The sequence below is a fragment of the Narcine bancroftii genome, chromosome 9, assembly GCF_036971445.1.
Source record: "Narcine bancroftii isolate sNarBan1 chromosome 9, sNarBan1.hap1, whole genome shotgun sequence".
Lineage (NCBI taxonomy): Eukaryota > Metazoa > Chordata > Chondrichthyes > Torpediniformes > Narcinidae > Narcine > Narcine bancroftii.
In genome coordinates, this window is record NC_091477.1 from 120,684,868 (window position 1) to 120,705,201 (window position 20,334).

General features: G+C 42.8%; 1 protein-coding gene across 1 annotated transcript; it reads left to right on the forward strand.

Annotated features, from left to right (window-relative positions):
- Positions 1-5,207: 5,207 nt before the first annotated feature.
- LOC138743631 (extracellular calcium-sensing receptor-like) lies at positions 5,208-15,820 on the forward strand. Its single transcript, XM_069899156.1, has 6 exons — positions 5,208-5,322; positions 6,449-6,501; positions 8,064-8,864; positions 9,670-9,897; positions 13,362-13,485; positions 14,907-15,820. Exons 1-6 carry the CDS (start codon positions 5,208-5,210, stop codon positions 15,818-15,820), a joined length of 2,235 nt encoding a protein of 744 aa, XP_069755257.1.
- The last annotated feature ends 4,514 nt before the right edge of the window (positions 15,821-20,334 follow it).

Sequence of the window (20,334 nt, forward strand, 5' to 3'; positions counted from 1 at the left end):
TTGCAGACTCTGGGATAGCAGTGGACCAGGCACTAGAAATGGGGAGAACACCCCACCCCCTTTGAGAAGGAGAACCAGGAAAGATGATCCTACAGGACAGTGACCATGGCAGCAAGGGAATCAGCAGGCTGAAGGATCCACACAGGCTGCAGGCCGTTGGCGACTTGCGGTCAAAAGGTCCACATAGGTTGTGGGCTGCTAGAGACTGGCTCATGGGAACCAGGTATCAGAACCAGGATTCGAGAGGGTGCTGAGGGTAAGAAGAGCTCCCATAGACTCTCAGGCGCTGAAGGCTTCCTGATCGTATAGGAGGTTTGGATCTGGTGCTTGGTTGGCCAATGGATGGGACAGGAGTCTATGCAGCTGCAAAAACTGTGGGAGAGCTGGAGGTGAATCCACGGACACCCAGTGACTCTGAAGAGACTCTCATTTGCTTCTTTTTCTCTTACTGTAAGGTTGCTGGGCAACACTAATGCAACTCATTGACTGGCTTATGGTAATATGTAATATTACTCGTTATGTTTTATTACATGACAATAAAAACAAAGAACATTGGACAGAGGAGTTAAGTACATAGTACCTTGCAATTGGCATCACAGCGAGGTAGGGTGGTCTAAAAGAGTACTGTGTAGACATTGGGAGGTCACTTTGGAAGTTGTATAAACCATTGGTGAGGCTCTATTGGGAGTGTTGCATTCAGTTTTGGTCACCGTGCTGCAGGAAAGATATCGTCAAGCTGGAGAGAATGCAAAGGAGGTTTATGAGGATGTTGCCAAGGCTCAAGGTCTGAGCAACAGGGAGAGGTTGAGCAGATGAGGACTTTATTTCTTTGAGCTGAGAAATATGAGGGGAGATCTCATAGAGGTGTACAAAATTATGGGAGAAATAAATCAAGTGAATGCACAGTCTTTTGCCCAGAGTAGGGAATCAGTAACCAGAGGACATGCTAAGATGGGGAGGGATTTAACAGGAACCTGAGGGGTAACAGATGGATGCGTGGAGAGGGCTGCCAGATGAGATGCTTGAGGCAGATACTATTGCAATGTATAAGACAAAATTACATGCATAGGATTGGTTTAAATAGATAGGGGTCAAAGGTGGAACTTGTGTGGGTGGGACATTTTTGTCAGCATGGGCAGATTGGGCCGAAGGGCCTGTTCACGTTGGAAGAGCCTATGACGGTATGAAACATTAGAGGTCATTTTCCATTTAATCAGAGAGCGATGGGTACCTGCAATGCATTGCTGGGAGTGGTGGTTAAGGCTGGTAAAATAGTAACGTTTAAATTACTTAGATGAGGACGTGGATGGAAGTGAGCTGCATGGTTGGTGTGACAGCGTGACGATATTGCAGCGCCAGTGACCTGGGTTCAAATCTGGCGCTGTCTGTCAGGAATTTGTATGTTCTCCTAATGTCTGCACGGATCTTCCCCAGATACTCCAGTTTTCTCCCACCCTCCAAAAATCATATGGAGTTGTGAGTTCATTTGGCAGCCAGAATCAGCTTCTACCATGCTGTCAATTAAGAAATGAGGTTTAAGGGAGGGAAGGGCTAGGTCAGCACAACGTTGTGGCCCCTACGATCCACATTGTGCTGTAAAGTAAAAACACGACCCTGGAGAAATTCAGCAGGTCAAACAATGTCCTTTATATAGCAAAGATAAAGATATAGAACCAATGTTTCGAGCTTGAGCCCTTCATCAAGTTATGTTCTTGAGGCCGCTGGTTGCTTGATACCCTGATGAAGGGCCCAAGCCCGAAACACTGGTTATGTATTTTTATCTTTGCTATATAGAGGTCACTATTTGACCTCTGAGTTTCTCCAGCGTCGTGTTTTTACTTTAATCATGGTCTTTGCATGCTTTCATAATTTACTCTTGTATCAATATGTTCTGTGTTCCAACTGGCCAGATGTTCTTCCTCAAGTTTTTTTTTCATTATTGAGATATCACAGTCTCAGAAAATTTTAACAGTCATTGTCTTGACGCCACTGTAATTGTTGTAATTGGTGGCACTCTCTCAATGCCATTGAATACAGACTTTCAGGATTTTGACTCAGTGACGCTGAAGGGACAGTGCCAAATCCAAATCAGGATTGTGTGATTTCATGGGGAATCTGAAGATGGTGGTGCTCCCATGAATTGGTTGTCCTTGACCTTCTGGAGTGGCAGCTGGTTCCAGATACCGGCCACCTTCTGAATGGAACAATCATCATTCTTGGTGGGTGACTGGCATGGGAAGTGTTGCAGGAGGGTGTCATTGCAGCTTTTGGAAGGCACTCAGACAGGGTCATACAATAGTTAGGAAAGGTTCAGTGGGATCTGGGCCAAACACAGGCAATTGGAGCTAGCTCAGGTAGGTCACTTGGTTAGCATGCACGAGTTGGGCTGAAGGACCTGTTTCTCTGCTGTATAACTATGAATGGATCTACCACTCCTGTGAACTATCTATGGACTAAAAAGCCATGGAATCACACAAAGCCACACTGGCCCTGTATCTTTGTAACAGGTTGAAAACTGGGCACACAGATGGATCAACTTTTCCCCAAATAATTTTGCCCACAAAGGAATATTTGTGAATGTAGGATTGTCTCCTCTGGAGACAGGAGCAGAATCTTGCACTGATTCTTTTGGAATTATTCCAATTCTCTGATATTTTAATCAATTCATAGCTCTATTGGCCAATTGTGCAGTGACTTGTGTGCCTGTGGAGCCTGCAAGGACATATATATATATAAAAACACATCCAAGGAATCGTGTTATCCACTTGGTTATCATGGTCTGCTTTCTGCTTCTGATGTACCTCCTATCTGTCCCCACTTTGGGGCAGAACAATTCACTCTGCCGACTTCGGGGGAGGTTCAATTTGCCTCGGATTTCAAAGGATGGAGATATTGTGGTTGGCGGATCGTTCAACATGCATTATTACCGAGAGGAGCAATTTCTTGACTTCCGAACCCCTCCCGCATCGCCTGTGTGTAAAAGGTCAGTCCTTCCAGCCAAAAAGAAAAGGAAAAATGTCTTCCTTTCTTTGATTTATTGAATATGAATATAAGTTGTATCTCAAATGTTGGCATCCAAGATTTTGCTTCACCTAGGGGCTGAACTAGATTCAGATTCAGAATCAGATTTAGATAAGGATGCGGATGATAAAGATGATGAATAACCGTTGAAATTATATGGTGGGCTTTTAGTGTTGAGATTACAGTAAATATGTAACACACTTTCAGAATTACATGACCTTTTTTATCTTTTGCCTGCATCCCACGTGCAACTCCTTTGCATGAACAACCATGCGCTTCTTCACTGTTATTGACTTCTGGCCGTAAACGCCTGGGTTAAATTCAGCAATAAAGCATCGGGCGTGAAATGGGAAGAGGTGCTAGCGTCGCCTGAATCCAGCCTTTAATCGCGCATTGTGTTCTGTAGTTAGTCACATTGGACTCTGTTCTTTTCCCGCACCCAGTACCCCCACTCCTGTTCATTCCACTCCCCAGTCTCAACTCTGTCAGAACTGAATCAAAGCTTCTCACAAGCGAGTGCTTTGCCAATTTTCTGCAGTTTCGTTCGTTAGTAACACTGTCAAGGTTTGTTTTCAGGCTTTGCTCCTTTTCTCGTTGCTGATCTCTCGAATTTGATTCCACCCTGAATAAAAACCTGAATAAACCAGCAATAACACAGCTAATTCATTATTGCGATGGGTATCCTCATGTTAAGGAAGTATCTTTGCAAAATTTAGCAATAAAATTACGTTAAGCCTATTTCCAACCTACTCAAGATGTTCACGGCAAATGCATCACCTCCTGTGTTTACGCTGCAAATCAGAAATAAAAAAGCAGGAAATGTGGGAAACTCTCAGTCAGTCAGGCAGGATCTATGGAGAGGGAAACAGTGATCTTGCCAGGTCCAAGACCCTTCATCAGAATTTGGAAAGTGAGTTCAAATACATTTGTTAGCTCTTACCCCAACCGTGAAGACACGCCAAGATATCAAGTTTTCCTTGGCTTTAAAATGTGTACTCATTTGTGGGAAAAATTGGGGTAATATCACGGAATTTGGTGAACAAGCAGGATATGGCAATGTGTGGGAAATTTGTAAATGAATTAATGTATGTTAGTGAAACACACACACACACACACACACACACACACACACACACACACACACACACACACACACACACACACACACACACACACACACACACACACACACACACTCAAACTCAGAGGAACAGGCGGGCAATGGGGAGACTGACTAATTTTCTTAATGGATACTACTTGACCCTTTGAGTCTCTCCAGCTTCTCTCTGTCCACTGATGAACGGTCTCTTTGGACTCAAACCAATCTGTTTAAATCATCTCCATTAAGCAGGAGACTGAATGAACTGTTGTCATACCTTTTTCTCCAAGGGTATACACGTTGGGAAGAGTACAGGAAGGCTTCATCAGAAAGCTCATTTTGTTGGTTTCCATTCAACGGAAGACCCTTTCTGTTTGTAAATGGACGGACAGGGGAATGTGCTCACATCTAACCCTGTCTGTTTCTCTCACAGTTTTGACTTCACGCAGTTTCAGTTTGCCCAGACCATGATTTACACCATCGAGGAAATCAACAGGAACCAGACCCTGCTGCCAAACATCACCCTGGGCTACCAGATCCACGATGGGTGCGGGGACCCGGCCATGTCAACCAAGGTGACCACTCTGCTCATCAGCGGACAGGAGGAAACCCTTGCTGAGCCGATGTGCAGAACGACCTCCAACATCCCTACCATTGTCACGGATGCCGAGTCTATGCAGTCTGTAGCGGTGGCAAGAGTTATCACTCCTTTCAACATCACCATGGTAGGGCGCTCATTAACATGGGTCCTTTTCTCATACGTTCAGGCGAGATCCGCTTCCTCTGCACTGCCGCCTCATTTGAAAACTGATTTGTTTTTGTTTTTGGTTTGGGTGTTGCTGACAAGGCCAGCATCTGGCCTTGAGAAGGGTTTGGTTAGTCTCCTTTCTCAAGAACACCTTCTGCCTTTCCTTTAGTTTAAGTTTATTACAGCAATACAGTGCACAGGGTTCTTTTACGAGCAGTCTGCGAAGTTATACAACTCCGTAAAGGAGTACGTTTACAGACAATAATGAGTTTATCATCATATACATTGTACACCTTACCAATGCACCAAAGTTCTTACTTGCTGCATTGTATAGTTACAATGAAAAGGAAGACCAAGCAAGAGCAGCATGTGGGGGCCATGCAGAAGCCTGATAGCTGGGGCAAGGTGGGGGAGAAGAGGGTGGTGGAAACTGTCTTTAAGCCTGGAGACACACGTGTGACTGCAGATGCTGGAATTTGGAACATGAAACGATCTGCTGGAAGAACTTAGCAGGTCAGGCTGGATCCATGGAAGAAAAGGATGGGTCAACTTTTTAGGTCACTGATTTTACCCTCATGATCCTTCTGCCTGATGGGGGAGGGGGGGAAAGTAAAAGAGAGTGTCTCCAGAGTGTGATGGGTCATTGAGTGTGTTTGCTGCCAAGCCGAGGCAACTGAAGTCTGTGGAGAGGAGGGTAGTTGTGTTGGCTAGAGTTCTGACATTCAGATGCAGATACAAGGCTGACCACGATCTCAACACTCCCCAATTCACACAGGTCTGTGCACATGCAGGCCCAGCCCCTTCCATCCACACACCCATCGAAACACTTGCCATTTTATGCATTTGTACCTCTGCCTCAATGTGTCATCACTGCCCACTTAAGACATTTTCATTAATCCCATAATCTTTGTTTTGAAGTTACTGCTTTGTAACTAAGTGTTTCTAATCCTGGAAAATACCTTTCAAAATCAAAAAATGCTGGAAACACTCACCGGGTCAAGCAGCATCTGTGGATAAACAGCATTAGGGTCATTGGAGTCCAGTCATAGAACCATAGAGCACTGCTGTAGAGAAACAAGACTTTTGGCCCATTTAGTCTGTGCTGAGCTATTATTCTGTTGTCACGTTGACCTACACCAAGACAAAACAACTCCATACCCCTCCCCTCTATGTTACATTCCAAATTTTTCTTAAATGTCAAAATCGAGCCCACATTCGCCACTTCAGCTTCCACATTCTCAGCATTCTCCGTTCCCCAAATGTTCCCTTTAAACATTTCACCTTTAACCCATGTCCTCGTCATGTAATGTGACACTGTTTTATTATGACAATAAATTGAATCTTGAGTATTGTCTCACCCAACCTCAGTGGAAAAAAACCTGCTTTAATTTTCTCTGTCTGTACCCATCATAACTGTATCCCTCTATCAAATCTCAACTCACTCTGCTACAGTCCTAATCCATTTAACTTTTCCCTGTAACTCAGTTTCTGCTGAATGATTCCATTGTTTTCCCTTTTTGTTCATATTCCTGACATCTTTGACTGGGAACATTTATTCTTGTGTCCCCTGGTTCTCACAGGCTTCCCTAAGGGATCACTCGGCACTGAGAGGCTGAGGAGTGGCTTGATAGAAGTATAGCATAGATTAGGTTAGCGATTCCCAAAGTGGGCACCGCTGTCACCCCCCACTGTGGGCCGTGGAAAGATCCAAGGGGATGGTGAGGGAAAAGGGTGCGGTTACGGGGCGATGAGGGAAAAGGGGCATTCCAAACCTTCAGTCTTGTTATTATTCAGTTTGCTGCAAAGTTTAATGAAGAAGCCAGTGCAGTAATTTTCTGGCTAGACTCGGGGTAGCAGTAGTGAGCAAAATAAACGCCGACAAGGCATTCTTGCTTGAGCAGGTCTCAATGGCCGCCATGTTGTACTGGCGTCACTACCCCCCTGCTTAGCGCTGCCACTGCCTCCAACCCCCACCCCGCTCAGCATCACCTCAAGCCACCTCACCCTGCTCAACGCTACCATGTCCCCCACTCAGCACTGCCACTAACCCCCCCCCCCCCCACCCAGCTCCATTGTATGGGGAGGGAGGCGCTCGGGATGTGGCCTAGAGACCAAAGGCCGAAAAAGTTTGTGAACCACTGGATTAAGCGGATAGTTCAAGATCAAGTTTATTATCATCCAAATACACAAATACAACTAAACAAAACATTGTTCTCCAGTCCTTGGCGCAAAACCATGCAACACACATGAAGACAAGCAATATATATGCAGTACATATACTGTATACAGGTACATGTATACAAAAAAATAAATATTGTTTAATAAATAGAAAAGTCTCTTATGTGCAGTTCATATAATTGTTTAGCAGTCTCACAGCCCAGCTTGAATGACATTTATTGTCATACGAACAAATGCAATGAAAGCCTTTCTGCAACTTCCCGGGTACACAAAATACAGTAAAATGAACACTTAAGATGCCATAAAGTGGAGAGAAAGCTTTTAGATATAAAGGAAAAGAATCAATGTGCAGATACATCAAAATTCTTAATTTCTACAGCCACATAGATCAACATTATGATAAATTAAATTACTAAAATGTATGATGAGACAGAAAAAGATAATAAATATAAAAAGATATTTAATGAAATGATTACAGTTGCAGTTAATGCCACAAAAAAAGGTATTTAAATAGTGGAGCCAGGTCTCTTCGTGTTCCTACAATAGTTTATGGTTTGGGAAAAAAGCAGTTCTTGAACCTGAAGGTGGAGGGTCCTGTCTGAAGGTCTCAGTGAGAAGAGATCCTTGAGGACGGTGGAGGTTTTCAGAATGGCGGCTGTCTTTGTGACACAGAGTCCCACATAGATGTCCAATGGACAAGAGGTCCATACTAGATAGATGGAGATAAATAGAGAACTAGTGCAATAGATAGATAGGTAAAGAGATAGATAGGCTGACAGACAGACAGGCAAATAAATGGATATATAGATAGATAGATGGATGGATAGATAGATATTCACTCACAGTTGGCAGTGCAAAAAGCTGCTCTGAGTCCATGGTGTACACAGAACTTTGTTGGTCTGAGAGCAGTGTTATGATGAGGTTCAAGAGCCTTACATCTTGTTGCAAGTCAATCTATCACTGTTGTGGTTTAGATCTATTTGCAATCCTAACTTTGTTTTTGTTCACACTCTTCAGTTTAGTTACTCCGCTGCGTATGACTATCTCAACAACATGTACGAGTTCCCAACATTTTTCCGAACAATACCAAATGACTATCACCAAGTCGACGGTTTAGCCCAACTAGTTAAGTACTTTGGATGGAATTGGATTGGAATGTTAAGAAGCAACTCCACATATGGGGCCTTGGCTATGGACGAGATCATCAAGAACATGGAACGCTTAGGGATTTGTATCGCTTTCTCAGAGGCCGTCCACAAAACTGACTCGAAAGCAAAGCTCCGTAGTCTCATCGACACCATCAGACATGCCACCACAAAAATCATCGTGGCCTTTGTTGCTCAGGCAGATATGGCAGTCGTGCTCCAGGAAATTGTCAAGCAGAACGTGACAGGAATCCAGTGGATTGGCAGTGAGTCATGGATCACCATGCCCAACCTCTCTCCTGAAGACGCGACGAGATTTCTGGCTGGAACAGTGGGCTTTGCCGTTCCTAGGGCAACGTTGCCAGGATTAAAGGAATTTCTTCTTGAGGTCCATCCCTCAAAATATCCAGGAAATGTTTTCGTGACTGAATTTTGGGAAACTACATTCGGATGTTTCTTTGACAAACCAAAGAACTTTAGTAAAGATGGTGGAACTCAGGAGAAATTATGTACTGGTGCAGAGAATTTGGAAGAAGTTGATAATCAGTACACAGATGTATCACAGCTGAGGATAGCTTACAACGTCTACAAAGCAGTGTATGCAATAGCACATTCACTGAACAATATGCTAATAAAAACAAACTTTACTTTCTCAAGCCTTGACCTTTGGAAGGTAGGGTGCATTGATTTTCCAGCAGATTCTTGTCACTTTTATTTCAGAAAGTTGCCCTTTCTGGGAGAAATTGGGACCACATACTTTTCTGGAAATGTTATTTGTATTTATAGAACAGTGCAGGTCCTTTAGCCCACCACAATGTAAACTGACTCCATAACAATCTAATCCTTCCCTCCCACACACCCATAACCCCCTATTTTTCTTACATCCATTTGCCTTATCAAAGATTCCTTTGAAAGTCTCTATTGTACCAGCCACCACCACCACCTCAGGAAATGCATTCCAGACACCAGTCTAATTAAAGAAAAACTTACCTCTGATGTCTCCCCTAAATTTTCTTCCACTCAATAGACTAGTATAAGTGAGACAGTAGAAAAGTTTAAAGTGTGAATTTACAGAGAGTGATCAATTGGAGAAGGCAGTCACCTTTTATTGTTTTGGAGTTCATTCAAGTCTCCCAAAACTGCTGGAAAGAAACAGTCCTTGAATCTGGCGATGCGTGACTTCATCCTTGTGAATCCTCTTCCTGACAAGGGTGGCGTGAAGAGATTGTGGCTGGGGTGGGATGAGTCTTTTAATAGGTTGGCTGCTTTTTCAAGGCAACAGGGGTTGTAGATGGAGGGAAGGGAGTTATGTATGAGGACCATTCACAGCCTTCTGTAGCTTCTTTTCCAGAAGGATATCTTCTTTTCATTGCAGAAAGGCTTAAAAAAGATTTTTGAAGCTGGAGAATTAATTGTATTGTAAATTAAAACCTCACTCAGATTTGCTATAATTTATTTTCTTTTCCTATTCATTCAAGCTACTTCATCATATGTATGCTGTGAACTTTACAGCGAAGAATGGTGAATATATTTATTTTGATGAAAATTTGGATACAGTGCCATTATATGAATTGGTAAACTGGCAAATAAGTCCAGAAGGAGTTGCCCATGTTGTGACAATCGGATATTATGATGGACTGGTAGATTTTGAGAAAAGACTCTCTATAAAAACAGATGATATTATATGGGTAGATGGAAAAAAGGAGGTAAGTTCATTTAAATTAACTTAATAGAAACAGACCCCTCCGGTCCACCAACGCACACTGGCCAATTACACCCATTTTTACGGATTGTGCTCAATAGTCTTGGAATGACTTTGTAGGGTCAAAATTACCCTACAGCCCGGTACGTTTTGAACTTCTGAGGTAGTCGTTCTCAAGCTTTTTCTTTCACTTCACATTCCACTCACTAACCGCAGACCATCTATGGTATCTTATGGTTTGAGGTGAGGGAGGAGAGATTTAACAGGAACCTATGAGGTCATGTTTTTGCACAGATGGAGGTGGGTGTAGGAATGTTCTTTCAGAGGAAAGATCTGAGGAGGGTACTATAGCAATGTTTAAGCAAAGAATGGACAGATAAGATGGGTTTCAAAGGTTATGGTCCAAATCTAGGCAGGTGAGATTGGTGTGGGTGGAGCATTTTGGTCAGTGTGGGCATTAGGCCTGTTGCCATGCTGTATGATTTCATGATTCTATGAGTTACTCATTCATTCATTCCTGTACCAATAAAGTTAATAGCAATAATTACATGGCAACGAATTACCTCAATGTTCCAAAATGATCTGGACTCACAACATATTAATTTTATCCAATCTTCGGCCCAGGGACAAGCAAACATTAAGGTGGTAAGCCACTGTCCATTCATGGACAATTTAGGATTGGCATGGACTAGATGAGCAAAAGGTTCTGTTTCTGAGCTGCAGTGTTCTACAGTTCTATGGCAATTACAACCTACCTATTTTGCTAAAATAAATGTGATTATTGGAATTAAAACTATAATTGATGGACGAGAGTTTACCAGAAATCTCTTCTCACAAAGTAATCAATCAACACATTGCGTACCGTGCACAACTCTAGTCATCACATGACAGGAAGGATGAGGTAGAATGGGAAAGAATGCAGAGATTCTCCAGGATGTTGCCTGGAATGGAGGCCATTATAGATGAGGGGAGATTAGATGGCCTAGGATATAGCATATAGGCCTAGCATATAGGCTGAGTCGTTACCTTATAGAACAATAAAACTATGAGGGGTGCAGATAAGATAGAGAGCCTTTTTTTGGGCAGATGAAGAAATCCAAAACTGGGGGGGAGGGGGGGCACAGGTTTAAGGTGAGAGGGGGAAATTTTAAAGAAGATCTGAAGGATTTTTTTTACACAAAGGGTTGGTGAGTATATGGAACGAACTCCCAGAGGAAGTGCTGCAGGCAGGTACAATTACAACCATTTCAGCAGGTGTTTGGACCATAATTAGAGATCAGTATCATGGGCAGAATGGAGAAACAGGACTGAAGGGCCTATTTCTGTTCTCCAGAATTCTACAATTCTAATCGTTAGAGCATTTAATGCTTCACTGAATAGTTATAGCAGGTATTGTTATATCTTCCAAGATCAGATTTGAAGCAGAACATGGTAAGGGAATATCTGAATAAATCAAGATTCAATTTATTGTCATATAATAAAGACAGTGCAATATTACATGAAATTTGTTTTCGCCTGCAGTAAGGCAGACAGATTTGCCATTGGCAGAAATTGCCTGAAGCGCCTCTTACAGTCGGAGAAAGAGAAGCAAAAGAGAGTTCCCCAGAGTCACCGTGTGTCCATGATTCACCTCCTGCGCTCCCGCAGCCCCTGCAGCCACACAGAGTCCGGTCCAAACCATCACTCAGAAAGTGGTAGGAGTGTGGAAAGAGCTCTCATCTGACGTAATGAATGCAGATTCAAACTTGAGTTTTAAAAATAAATTGGATAAATAAATGGATAAGTCTGGAGGGTTATGGAATGAGAGTAGGTCAGTGGAACTAGCTAGTTTTATTGGTCGGCACAGACCAGATGGGTCAAATGGCCTGTTTTTTTGGTGCTGTAACATTCTATGATTCTATAGCTCTATGAGCAACCCGAGCTCCAGATATGCACCTCTGACTCGATAGGAACAATTCAGCGCCCTCAGCACCCTCTCACATCTCAGTTCCGATACCTGGTATCCCTTCAGCCAGTCTTGAGCTAGTCTCCAACAGACCACAGCTCAGTGTGAATCCCTAGAGTGCAGTTGTCAGCAGCCCACACAGGGTTCCTCGCCTCGAGTCGCCAACGCCCCATTGACTGTGGGTTCTTCAGCCTCAGATCCCCTCATTGGTCCGTCGTCGTGGTCACCATTCCATGGGCCATCACCTCTGCTTCTCCTTCTCAAACAATTCCGCTCTTTGTGTACAAGAACACCCAAGTTTTTTTTAATAGAAACCATTTTCAATCATTCATAATTTTTTCCTGTGTATGGATAATACTGTGGATAATCATTGCATACTTATCCAGATAACATGTTTAAAAGAATTGAAAGCATTTTATTATGAGCTAACAATATATCACTGCAAATGTAGCAGAACTTCCTTTGGCTATCTTCCAATCATCCCACTGCATTTAGATCATAATTCAGCAGTAATTTGAAATTATAGACTAAAACTTTAAAAAAATGTTCCACCCCATATTGTCAAACTTTTGCAGCAAGCCCGGCCAGATGTAAAGGGCAGAAGATTCTATAGGATGTATAGGAGTACCAAGTATTCTCTTCATTGTGAGTAATGTCACCTGTTCAGGTTTATTTGTCATCCAGTGCAACCTGACGAAACAGCGTTCTCTGGTTCATGATGCAAAAACGGGGCAAACACACATACAGACAAACAATGCATATACCCAGAACATGTATACATATATTAAAATATATTATTAATAAAAGGTAGAGCCTTGGAGAGTTGTTTAGTAGTTTCCACAATCATTCAAATTCCATTTCCTGTGTGTGTGTGTGTGTGTGTGTGTGTGTGTGTGTGTGTGTGTGTGTGTGTGTGTGTGTGTGTGTGTGTGTGTGTGTGGTGTTAGACAGAATCAGACACACACAAGGTAACGACTGAACAACAGGCTTTAATCCACAAAGACTTCCACAGAGCCAGGCTGTGGCTGTAGCCAGACTGAGGCCTCGGGAGGTCGGTGCAGACTTATATTCTGGAGGGTGATTGACACCCGACCTGGTGGGGCTTGATCCATTCAGGCCGACTGATTGGCAGCCGGCCAGGTGTTGTCCTGTCCCCTTACACTCCTGCAGGTACAGAGATTTCCCCCTGCAGTAGGCCGGTGGTGGACCACCACAGTGTGTGTGTGTGCGTGTGTGTGTGTGTGTGTGTGTGTGTGTGTGTGTGTGTGTGTGCTTGTAAGCACTTGTCTATTTAGCCTATGCTTTCATGTTACAAATGTATCTATAGCCACTAAATCCAGAAGTTTTTGTTTAATTCCAATTTACACCCAACTTGTAAATGAACTTTAAGAAGATAATAATAGTAGATGAAACTCAAAACATTAAATATGAACTTCTACCTTTCACTTGTACTGCATATTATTGAATAATAAGGCCAGGTAACTGAATGCTGTGCTTTCATCTTTTAAATCTTTTAATCTTAGGTTCCTCGAGGAGTTTGCTCTGACAGTTGTCTTCCTGGCACATGGAAAACCGTCAAGAAAGAAATGCCCCTCTGTTGTTTTGTCTGTATTCCGTGTGCTGATGGGGAGATTAGCAACAAAACAGGTGTGTGACTATACCTTGTGTTGACAAAGAGTTCACCATTGAGATAGTCCATGCAGGAATTTGGGTCTGTATTTTTCTTGCCCAGTTTGTTGCACTGCGTAACAAGGAAGGCAGTTATCGTCCTTTCCAATCTAACATGTTCAGTCAGAAGCAAGGATCCTAAATATTTCCTTTTGTGCTCCACACACACACACACACACACACACACACACACACACACACACACACACACACACACACACACGCGCGCGCGCACGCACACACACACACACACACACACACACACACACACACACACACACACACACACACACACACACACACACACACACACACACACACACACTCACAGACACACACAATGAGCCCTGCTGCACAAATAATTCTGATGCAAAGTCCACAGACTGTACAATAGGTTTTAATTAGCTTAAACTTGTACACATCAGGTCTCCGTACACTCCAGGTTCCACGTGTCTGAATGTCCCCAAAGGGGCCGGCTTGAGTCTTTATACAGCCGGCAGGTGGGGCCAGCCTCCCAGGTTGCCTACCTGCAGGTACAGTGGTTGTCGCCTGAGTAAGCTGGTAGGAGTGCGGCCACTATAGAGGTTGTATCACCACACACACACACACACACACACACACACACACACACACTCACACACACACACACACACACACACACACACACACACACACTCACACACACACACACTCTCTCACACACACACACACTCACACACACACACACACACACACACACACACACTCACACACACACACACACACACACACACACACCCCCACACACTTTAATTGGCAAAAATTGATTGTTTCAAAACTAGTTCCATGCAAACACAAGAACAAACATACCTGTACATCTTTTACACAGAGTGGTGCCTGGAACAGGCAGCCAAGAATAGTGATGGAAACAGATGTGGCATTGAGGAGACTTCTAGATAGACAGGTGAGGGGTGAGGGATAGAGGGATACACATTATGTGCAATCACAGCAGTTTAATTTGGACATGATATTCAGCGCAGACGATCATGTGAACAGAAGGGTCTATTCCGTAGCTTAGCAGTAATTTCATTTGTAAGTTAAATTAAGATATTAATATTCATTAAAATACCTTAAGTTTTAAAAATTCTGAGCTTCATGAAGGTTGATGAACCCATTCAATTCAGTGAGTCCACCCCTGATGTTCCAGCTTGGCACATCTAGTGTGAACCCACTTATTTGAATGGGTTCAAATTGATTTATCATCTGATTGTACAGGTAGAAATTGACCAAACAGTCAATTCTCTGGTCCTTGGAGCAGCATGCTGATGTACCACCACGTTCAGCTTAGTTATGTTACTTCTTAGTTCCTTGATGAGAATGACTTCTATATACCAATGACACATTACATTGCTTTCTCTTAGATTCAGTGTCTTGCTTAAAATGTGCTCCAGAATACTGGTCGAATGAGCTAAAAACCCAATGCGTGCCCAAGAAAATCGAATTCCTTTCTTTTGATGACAACATGGGAAGTACGCTTGTGTCCCTCGCAGTGATCGGAGCCTTCCTAACAGTAGTGACTGGTTTTATCTTTTATAAACACAAAGAAACACCGCTTGTCAAAGCCAATAATTCAGAATTAAGCTTCCTCCTTCTGCTTGCATTAACCCTTTGCTTCCTCTGCTCCCTGACCTTCATTGATCGCCCCTCCGTCTGGTCCTGCATGTTGCGCCACACGATTTTTAGCATCTCCTTTGTTCTTTGTCTCTCCTGCGTTTTGGGGAAGACCACAGTCGTGCTGATGGCCTTCAAAACCAGACTTCTCAACAAGAAGAAGATCAAATGGTTTAGCCCCACGCATCAAAGGATCAATGTCTTCAGCCTGACCTCTGTCCAAGCCCTAATATGCACGATCTGGCTCACCACCTCACCTCCTTTCCCTATTAACAGCACAAAGTACTACAAGGCTATCATTATACTGGAGTGTAATGTTGGGTCCATGGTGTACTTTTGCTGCGTGTTCAGTTACATCGGCGCTCTTGCATGTCTATGCTGTGCCCTTGCATTCTTTGCGCGAAAGCTCCCTGATAACTTCAATGAAGCGACTTTTATCACCTTCAGCATGCTAATATTTTGTGCAGTGTGGGTCACCTTCATCCCAGCTTACGTGAGCTCCCCTGGAAAGTACACAGTGGCCGTAGAGGTCTTTGCCATCTTGGCGTCCAGCTTTGGTTTGCTTTTCTGCATTTTTGCTCCCAAATGTTATATCATTTTGCTTCATCCAGAAAAGAACACAAAGAAATTTTTAATGCAAAGATCACAAGGCAGGAAATACTGAACGGAGCCGTACTACCAACTCTCTGCTGCGTTGAATCAGTCATTTGGTTGCCTTTCCCAGCGCAATGCACAAGACGGTACTGGGAACAGTTCGCAAGTCAGGCAGCGTCTGTGGAGAGAGACCTAAACTATGTTCTTGGTGCCACAGATGCAGAGCACGTCCTCCATATTCAATTTCCATTTCAGATTTTCATTATGTGCAGTTTTTTTTATTATCTTGACTTAGAAAGTGTCAACTTAAATTAAGATTGGATTTTTAATAATGTATATTGGTAGAGAAATTCAAGAGTCAATGTGCAGCTCGGGAATAAAAAGCTGTTCCCTTATCCTACCTACTCATGTACAACTCACCTTCCTGTTTTTGTGAGAGGAACTATCCTGTACACAAAAATTTACAAAGTTTGTAATAGATTTGTGAAACATCCCAAGGTTTTAGTTAAGTTATGTTGATAAATATTTGCTGTGGTAAGAGTTAAAACTGTGGTAAATAAAGTGATCATTAGTAACATTTGGGCTCATCTTTTAACAAGAATTCTAAGCAGCCTTCAGCTCTTACAGTCAATGGGAATCGGAGGAAATCTTCTTTCAGTTCACAAAAGTCCATTGGTTCATGTCACCAATGGCAGCAGGTATGGCCATCGTTGAACTGAAACATTTGTAGAACATTTCAGAGGTTTGATAAGAATCAAGGACATTGCTGTGTGGGTATACTGAAAGGACTGTTGAGGGAAAGGAGGTTTCCTATGGTGGGGAAGTCTTTAGAATAGAGATGAGGATGGATTTCTTTCCCACGAGGGTGGTGAATCTGTGCAGTTTGGGGCTGAGGATGGCCGTGGGGGTGCATTTAGGAAAGAGGTGGATAAGTTCTTGATTAGGAAGGGCTACAGGGAGAAGGCAGGAGAATGGGGTTGAAAGGAGAGTAAATCAGCCACAAAACAATGATAGGGCAGATTTGGTCTAATTGCCTAATTCCACTCCTTTGTCTTGTGATCTTGTTGTTATATGTTAAGGGAAGCAGATCCCTTTTTTGAAATTTATTTTAAGTTCAAACCGAATAAACAGTCTGCATAGGGAATACACCCAAACTTATCACAAAAATGTGCTATGCTCTCCAAAGCGAAAGTGCAAAATCAGGGTAGCAGGGGTCAAGGGAAAGAGGGAGTTGGATTTCAGAAAGAAGCTGGTCAGATTGGTGTAAGGATAGCACCACATCAATTATAAATGCAAGATATGGACTGGTTCAGTATAATTTTTTACACCAAGTATATCTTACCCCACAAAAGTAACACAGATCAAAAGCTGAAATTTCAGAGATGTGGGACCGAGACAGGAACTTTTCTACAGGCCGCATGGTCGTGCATGAAGGTGAGGCCATTTTGGCAAGAAATCGCAGAAATATTAACCAGGATAGATAGAGCTATATCTATTAGGTAATTTTATGGAAATAGGTGACAAATTGATCAAATATCAAATCTCATTTATAAAAATAGCCCTGGCGGTAGCAAAAAAATGTTTCATGATCATTTGGTGGTCCGACTCCCCTCTACTTATAGCACGATGGGCTGTGGAAATGAACAGCTGTTTACCTATGGAATAAATCACAAATAACTTTAAGAATAAATATGACCCTTTTGTAAAGGTCTGGCAGCCAAACTTGGACCACAGAGGGGCCCAGATACAGTAATAAAAAGGAACAAAAAAGGGTATAAAAAAGCAACTATTATAGATACAAAAAAGTAGTTTCCCAACTGTGCTCTATATACTTAAATATATGTAAGCTCTGACAGGGAACGGATCTGTATGTCTGGAAGGGGGGAGGGGGGGGGACTGTTTTGTTTTTGTTTGTTGTGTTTGTGAGAACAAGTTTAATATATTGAATATTTAAAATGTCACTACGTATATTTAAAAAAAAACAAAAATAAAATATTCCAAAAAAATTATTTTAAGTTCAAATGTATTTGTCACATTATATCGGAAGGGTTCTTCTGCGAGCAGTCTAATGGGTTAAATTTAACATGCATACAGTCACATGAAGAGCACATTTATATAGTGGTCCATTAAAAGAGAGGGTCGATTCATGCCAAACTAGATCCGAAGGTAGACAAAAATTAGATCAAAGAAAATCAATGAGCTGAGCAGAGTCAAGGCACTTCAGGGGAAAAAAAACTACAGTAGAAGTCTGAAAATCTGGACTGCTTTGGAGTTGGGATGGTCCAGATTTTCAGGATTCTCCGGAAGTACTTTTAAAATTTATATTCAAGGAGGAATAAAGAAATGCAGATCATTTATTAATTGGCAAATATGACATGCTTCCTTTAGCAAAACAAGCAATTTTAAAGAAAAATAAAGCGGTCTATAAAAGTTTGAGAGTTTTCAAAAAGTCCAGATCCTCAGGTGGTCTGGATTCTTGGCATCCAGATTTTTGGACTTCTATTGTAGGAACACATGACAGCTTCTGTAATCTCTTCTCTCTATGTGTATCATCCTCCAGCCTCTGTCTCTGCCACTTCCCCCATCTCTATTCCACCCCCCAACACGGATCCAGCTGCCCTGTGTTTTTCTCTCTCTCTATCTGTCTTTAACATTCACCCAACTTCTGCTATCTTCCAACTTCACCTCCTCCCCTCCCCAACCTGGCTCCATCTGCTTATCAAGAGGTTGGTCATGAATAGAATTAACACATACCTAAGTAAAGATCTGTACTCTATTGTCACAATCGCTCCACAGCAGATGCAATATCGCTGGATCACCTTGAAAACAGCCACTCATACAGCTGCTCTTCATCAACTACAGTTCAGTCTTCAATACCATCATTCCCTCAGCGCTGGTCAAGATGCTCCAAACTTTGGGCCTCTGTACCCGCTCTTCAACTGCATCCTTGACTTCCTCATTGGAAGACCACAGTCAGTACAAATTGGAAACAGCATCTCCTCCTCACTGATTAATGCAGGTGCACCTCAAGGATGTGTGCTTAGCCCACTGCTCTACTCTTTATACATCCTTGACTGCTTGGCCAGCCACAATTCCAATGCCACCTACAACTAGGCTGATAACACCACAGTTGTCGGCAGAATCACAAACGACAAGGAGGAAGCGAACAGGAGGGAGATGGATCAACTCGTTGAGTGGTTTCATGCCAACAACTTTGCGCTCAACGTTAGCAAAACCAAGGAGATGATTGTGGACTTCAGGAGGAAGTCAGGGGAGCACGGCCAATTTCTTTGCTAACTTGGAAATACTGTGGTAACATTTAGAACTAAAGAACATTGCAGCACAGAACAGACTCTTTGGCCCTTCTAGGCTGTGCCAAACTATTATTCTGCCAAGTCCCACCTGGAACTAATCCCTCCAGTCCCCTCCCGTCCATGTACCTATCCAAATTTTTCCTAAGTTTGAAAATTGAGCCCGCATTCACCACTTCAGCTGGCAGCTTGTTCCACACTCCCACCACTCTCTGCATGAAGAAGTTCCCCCTAATGTTCCCTTCAAACTTTTCCCCTTTCACCCTTAACCCATGGCCTCTAATTTTTATCTGTCCTGGCAGACATTTTGATAGATATGTGGCTATAGAAGGTTTAGAGGGATATGAGATAAATATGGTTAATGGGTCTCAGGTAACCTGGTCAGCAAGGTCAAGTTGGGCTGAATGGCCAGTCCACCTACTCTATACTTCTATGGCTCTAGGAATTCAACACTCGACAAGTAATAAGGTGCTGCGCCTTAGTAAGTCAAACAAGGGTAGAACTAGAGAGAATAATTTTACAGAGTGCTGGAAAAGTTTTAAGAAAGATCTGAAGGGTGACATGATCACTCAGAGGGCAGTCCATATCTAGAATTAGCCCCCAGAAGATTTTGATGTTCAAAAGGAAGGCTTAGAAGGACAGAGACCAAATGCAGGTAGAGTTAGTGGTAAGGAAGCCAACGGCAATGTTTGGATTCATTTTGAGAGGAATAGAATAGAAAAGCTGATAAATAATATTACAAATTTATAGGGCAGTAGTCAAACTATAATGTGAGGAGTTTTGGGCTCCTTATCCCAGGATGTGTTGGCATCTGAGAGAGTTCAGAGGAGATTCACTAGACTGATCTCTCAAATGAAAAGGTTATCATATGAGGAATATCTGATGACTCTAGGACTGTACTCATTGGAGTTTAGAGGATTTAGGGAGAATCTCATTGAATACTAAAAGGACTGGTTAAAGAGTGGATTTGGTGAGGATGTTTCCAATAGTGGGGGAGGTGAGGGGAGTGTGGGGCCAGAGGGCAGTTAGTACAATGCAGTTACAATGCCAGTGACAGGGGTTCAAATCCCTCGCCGTCTGTAAGGAGTGTGCACATTCTCCCCATGTCTGCATGGGGTTCCTCTGAGTGCTTCAGTTTCCTCCCACCCTTCAAAATGTACCACGTTGTAGGTCAATTGGACAGCACAGGCTCATGGGTTGAAAGAGCCTGTTACCATGCTGTATGTCTAAATTTAAATCTTAAAACTTCTCTTTAGAACAGAGATGAGGAGAA

What these genes read in the sequence shown, in the direction of transcription:
- LOC138743631 (XM_069899156.1), top strand. Translation starts at nt 5,208, where the DNA reads ATGAAAAGGAAGACCAAGCAAGAGCAGCATGTGGGGGCCATGCAGAAG. An exon ending in CTTTAAGCCTGGAGACACAC is followed by an intron (nt 5,323 to 6,448) that starts GTGTGACTGCAG and finishes TGGTTCTCACAG; the next exon opens with GCTTCCCTAAGGGATCACTC. An exon ending in CAAGCCTTGACCTTTGGAAG is followed by an intron (nt 8,865 to 9,669) that starts GTAGGGTGCATT and finishes TATTCATTCAAG; the next exon opens with CTACTTCATCATATGTATGC.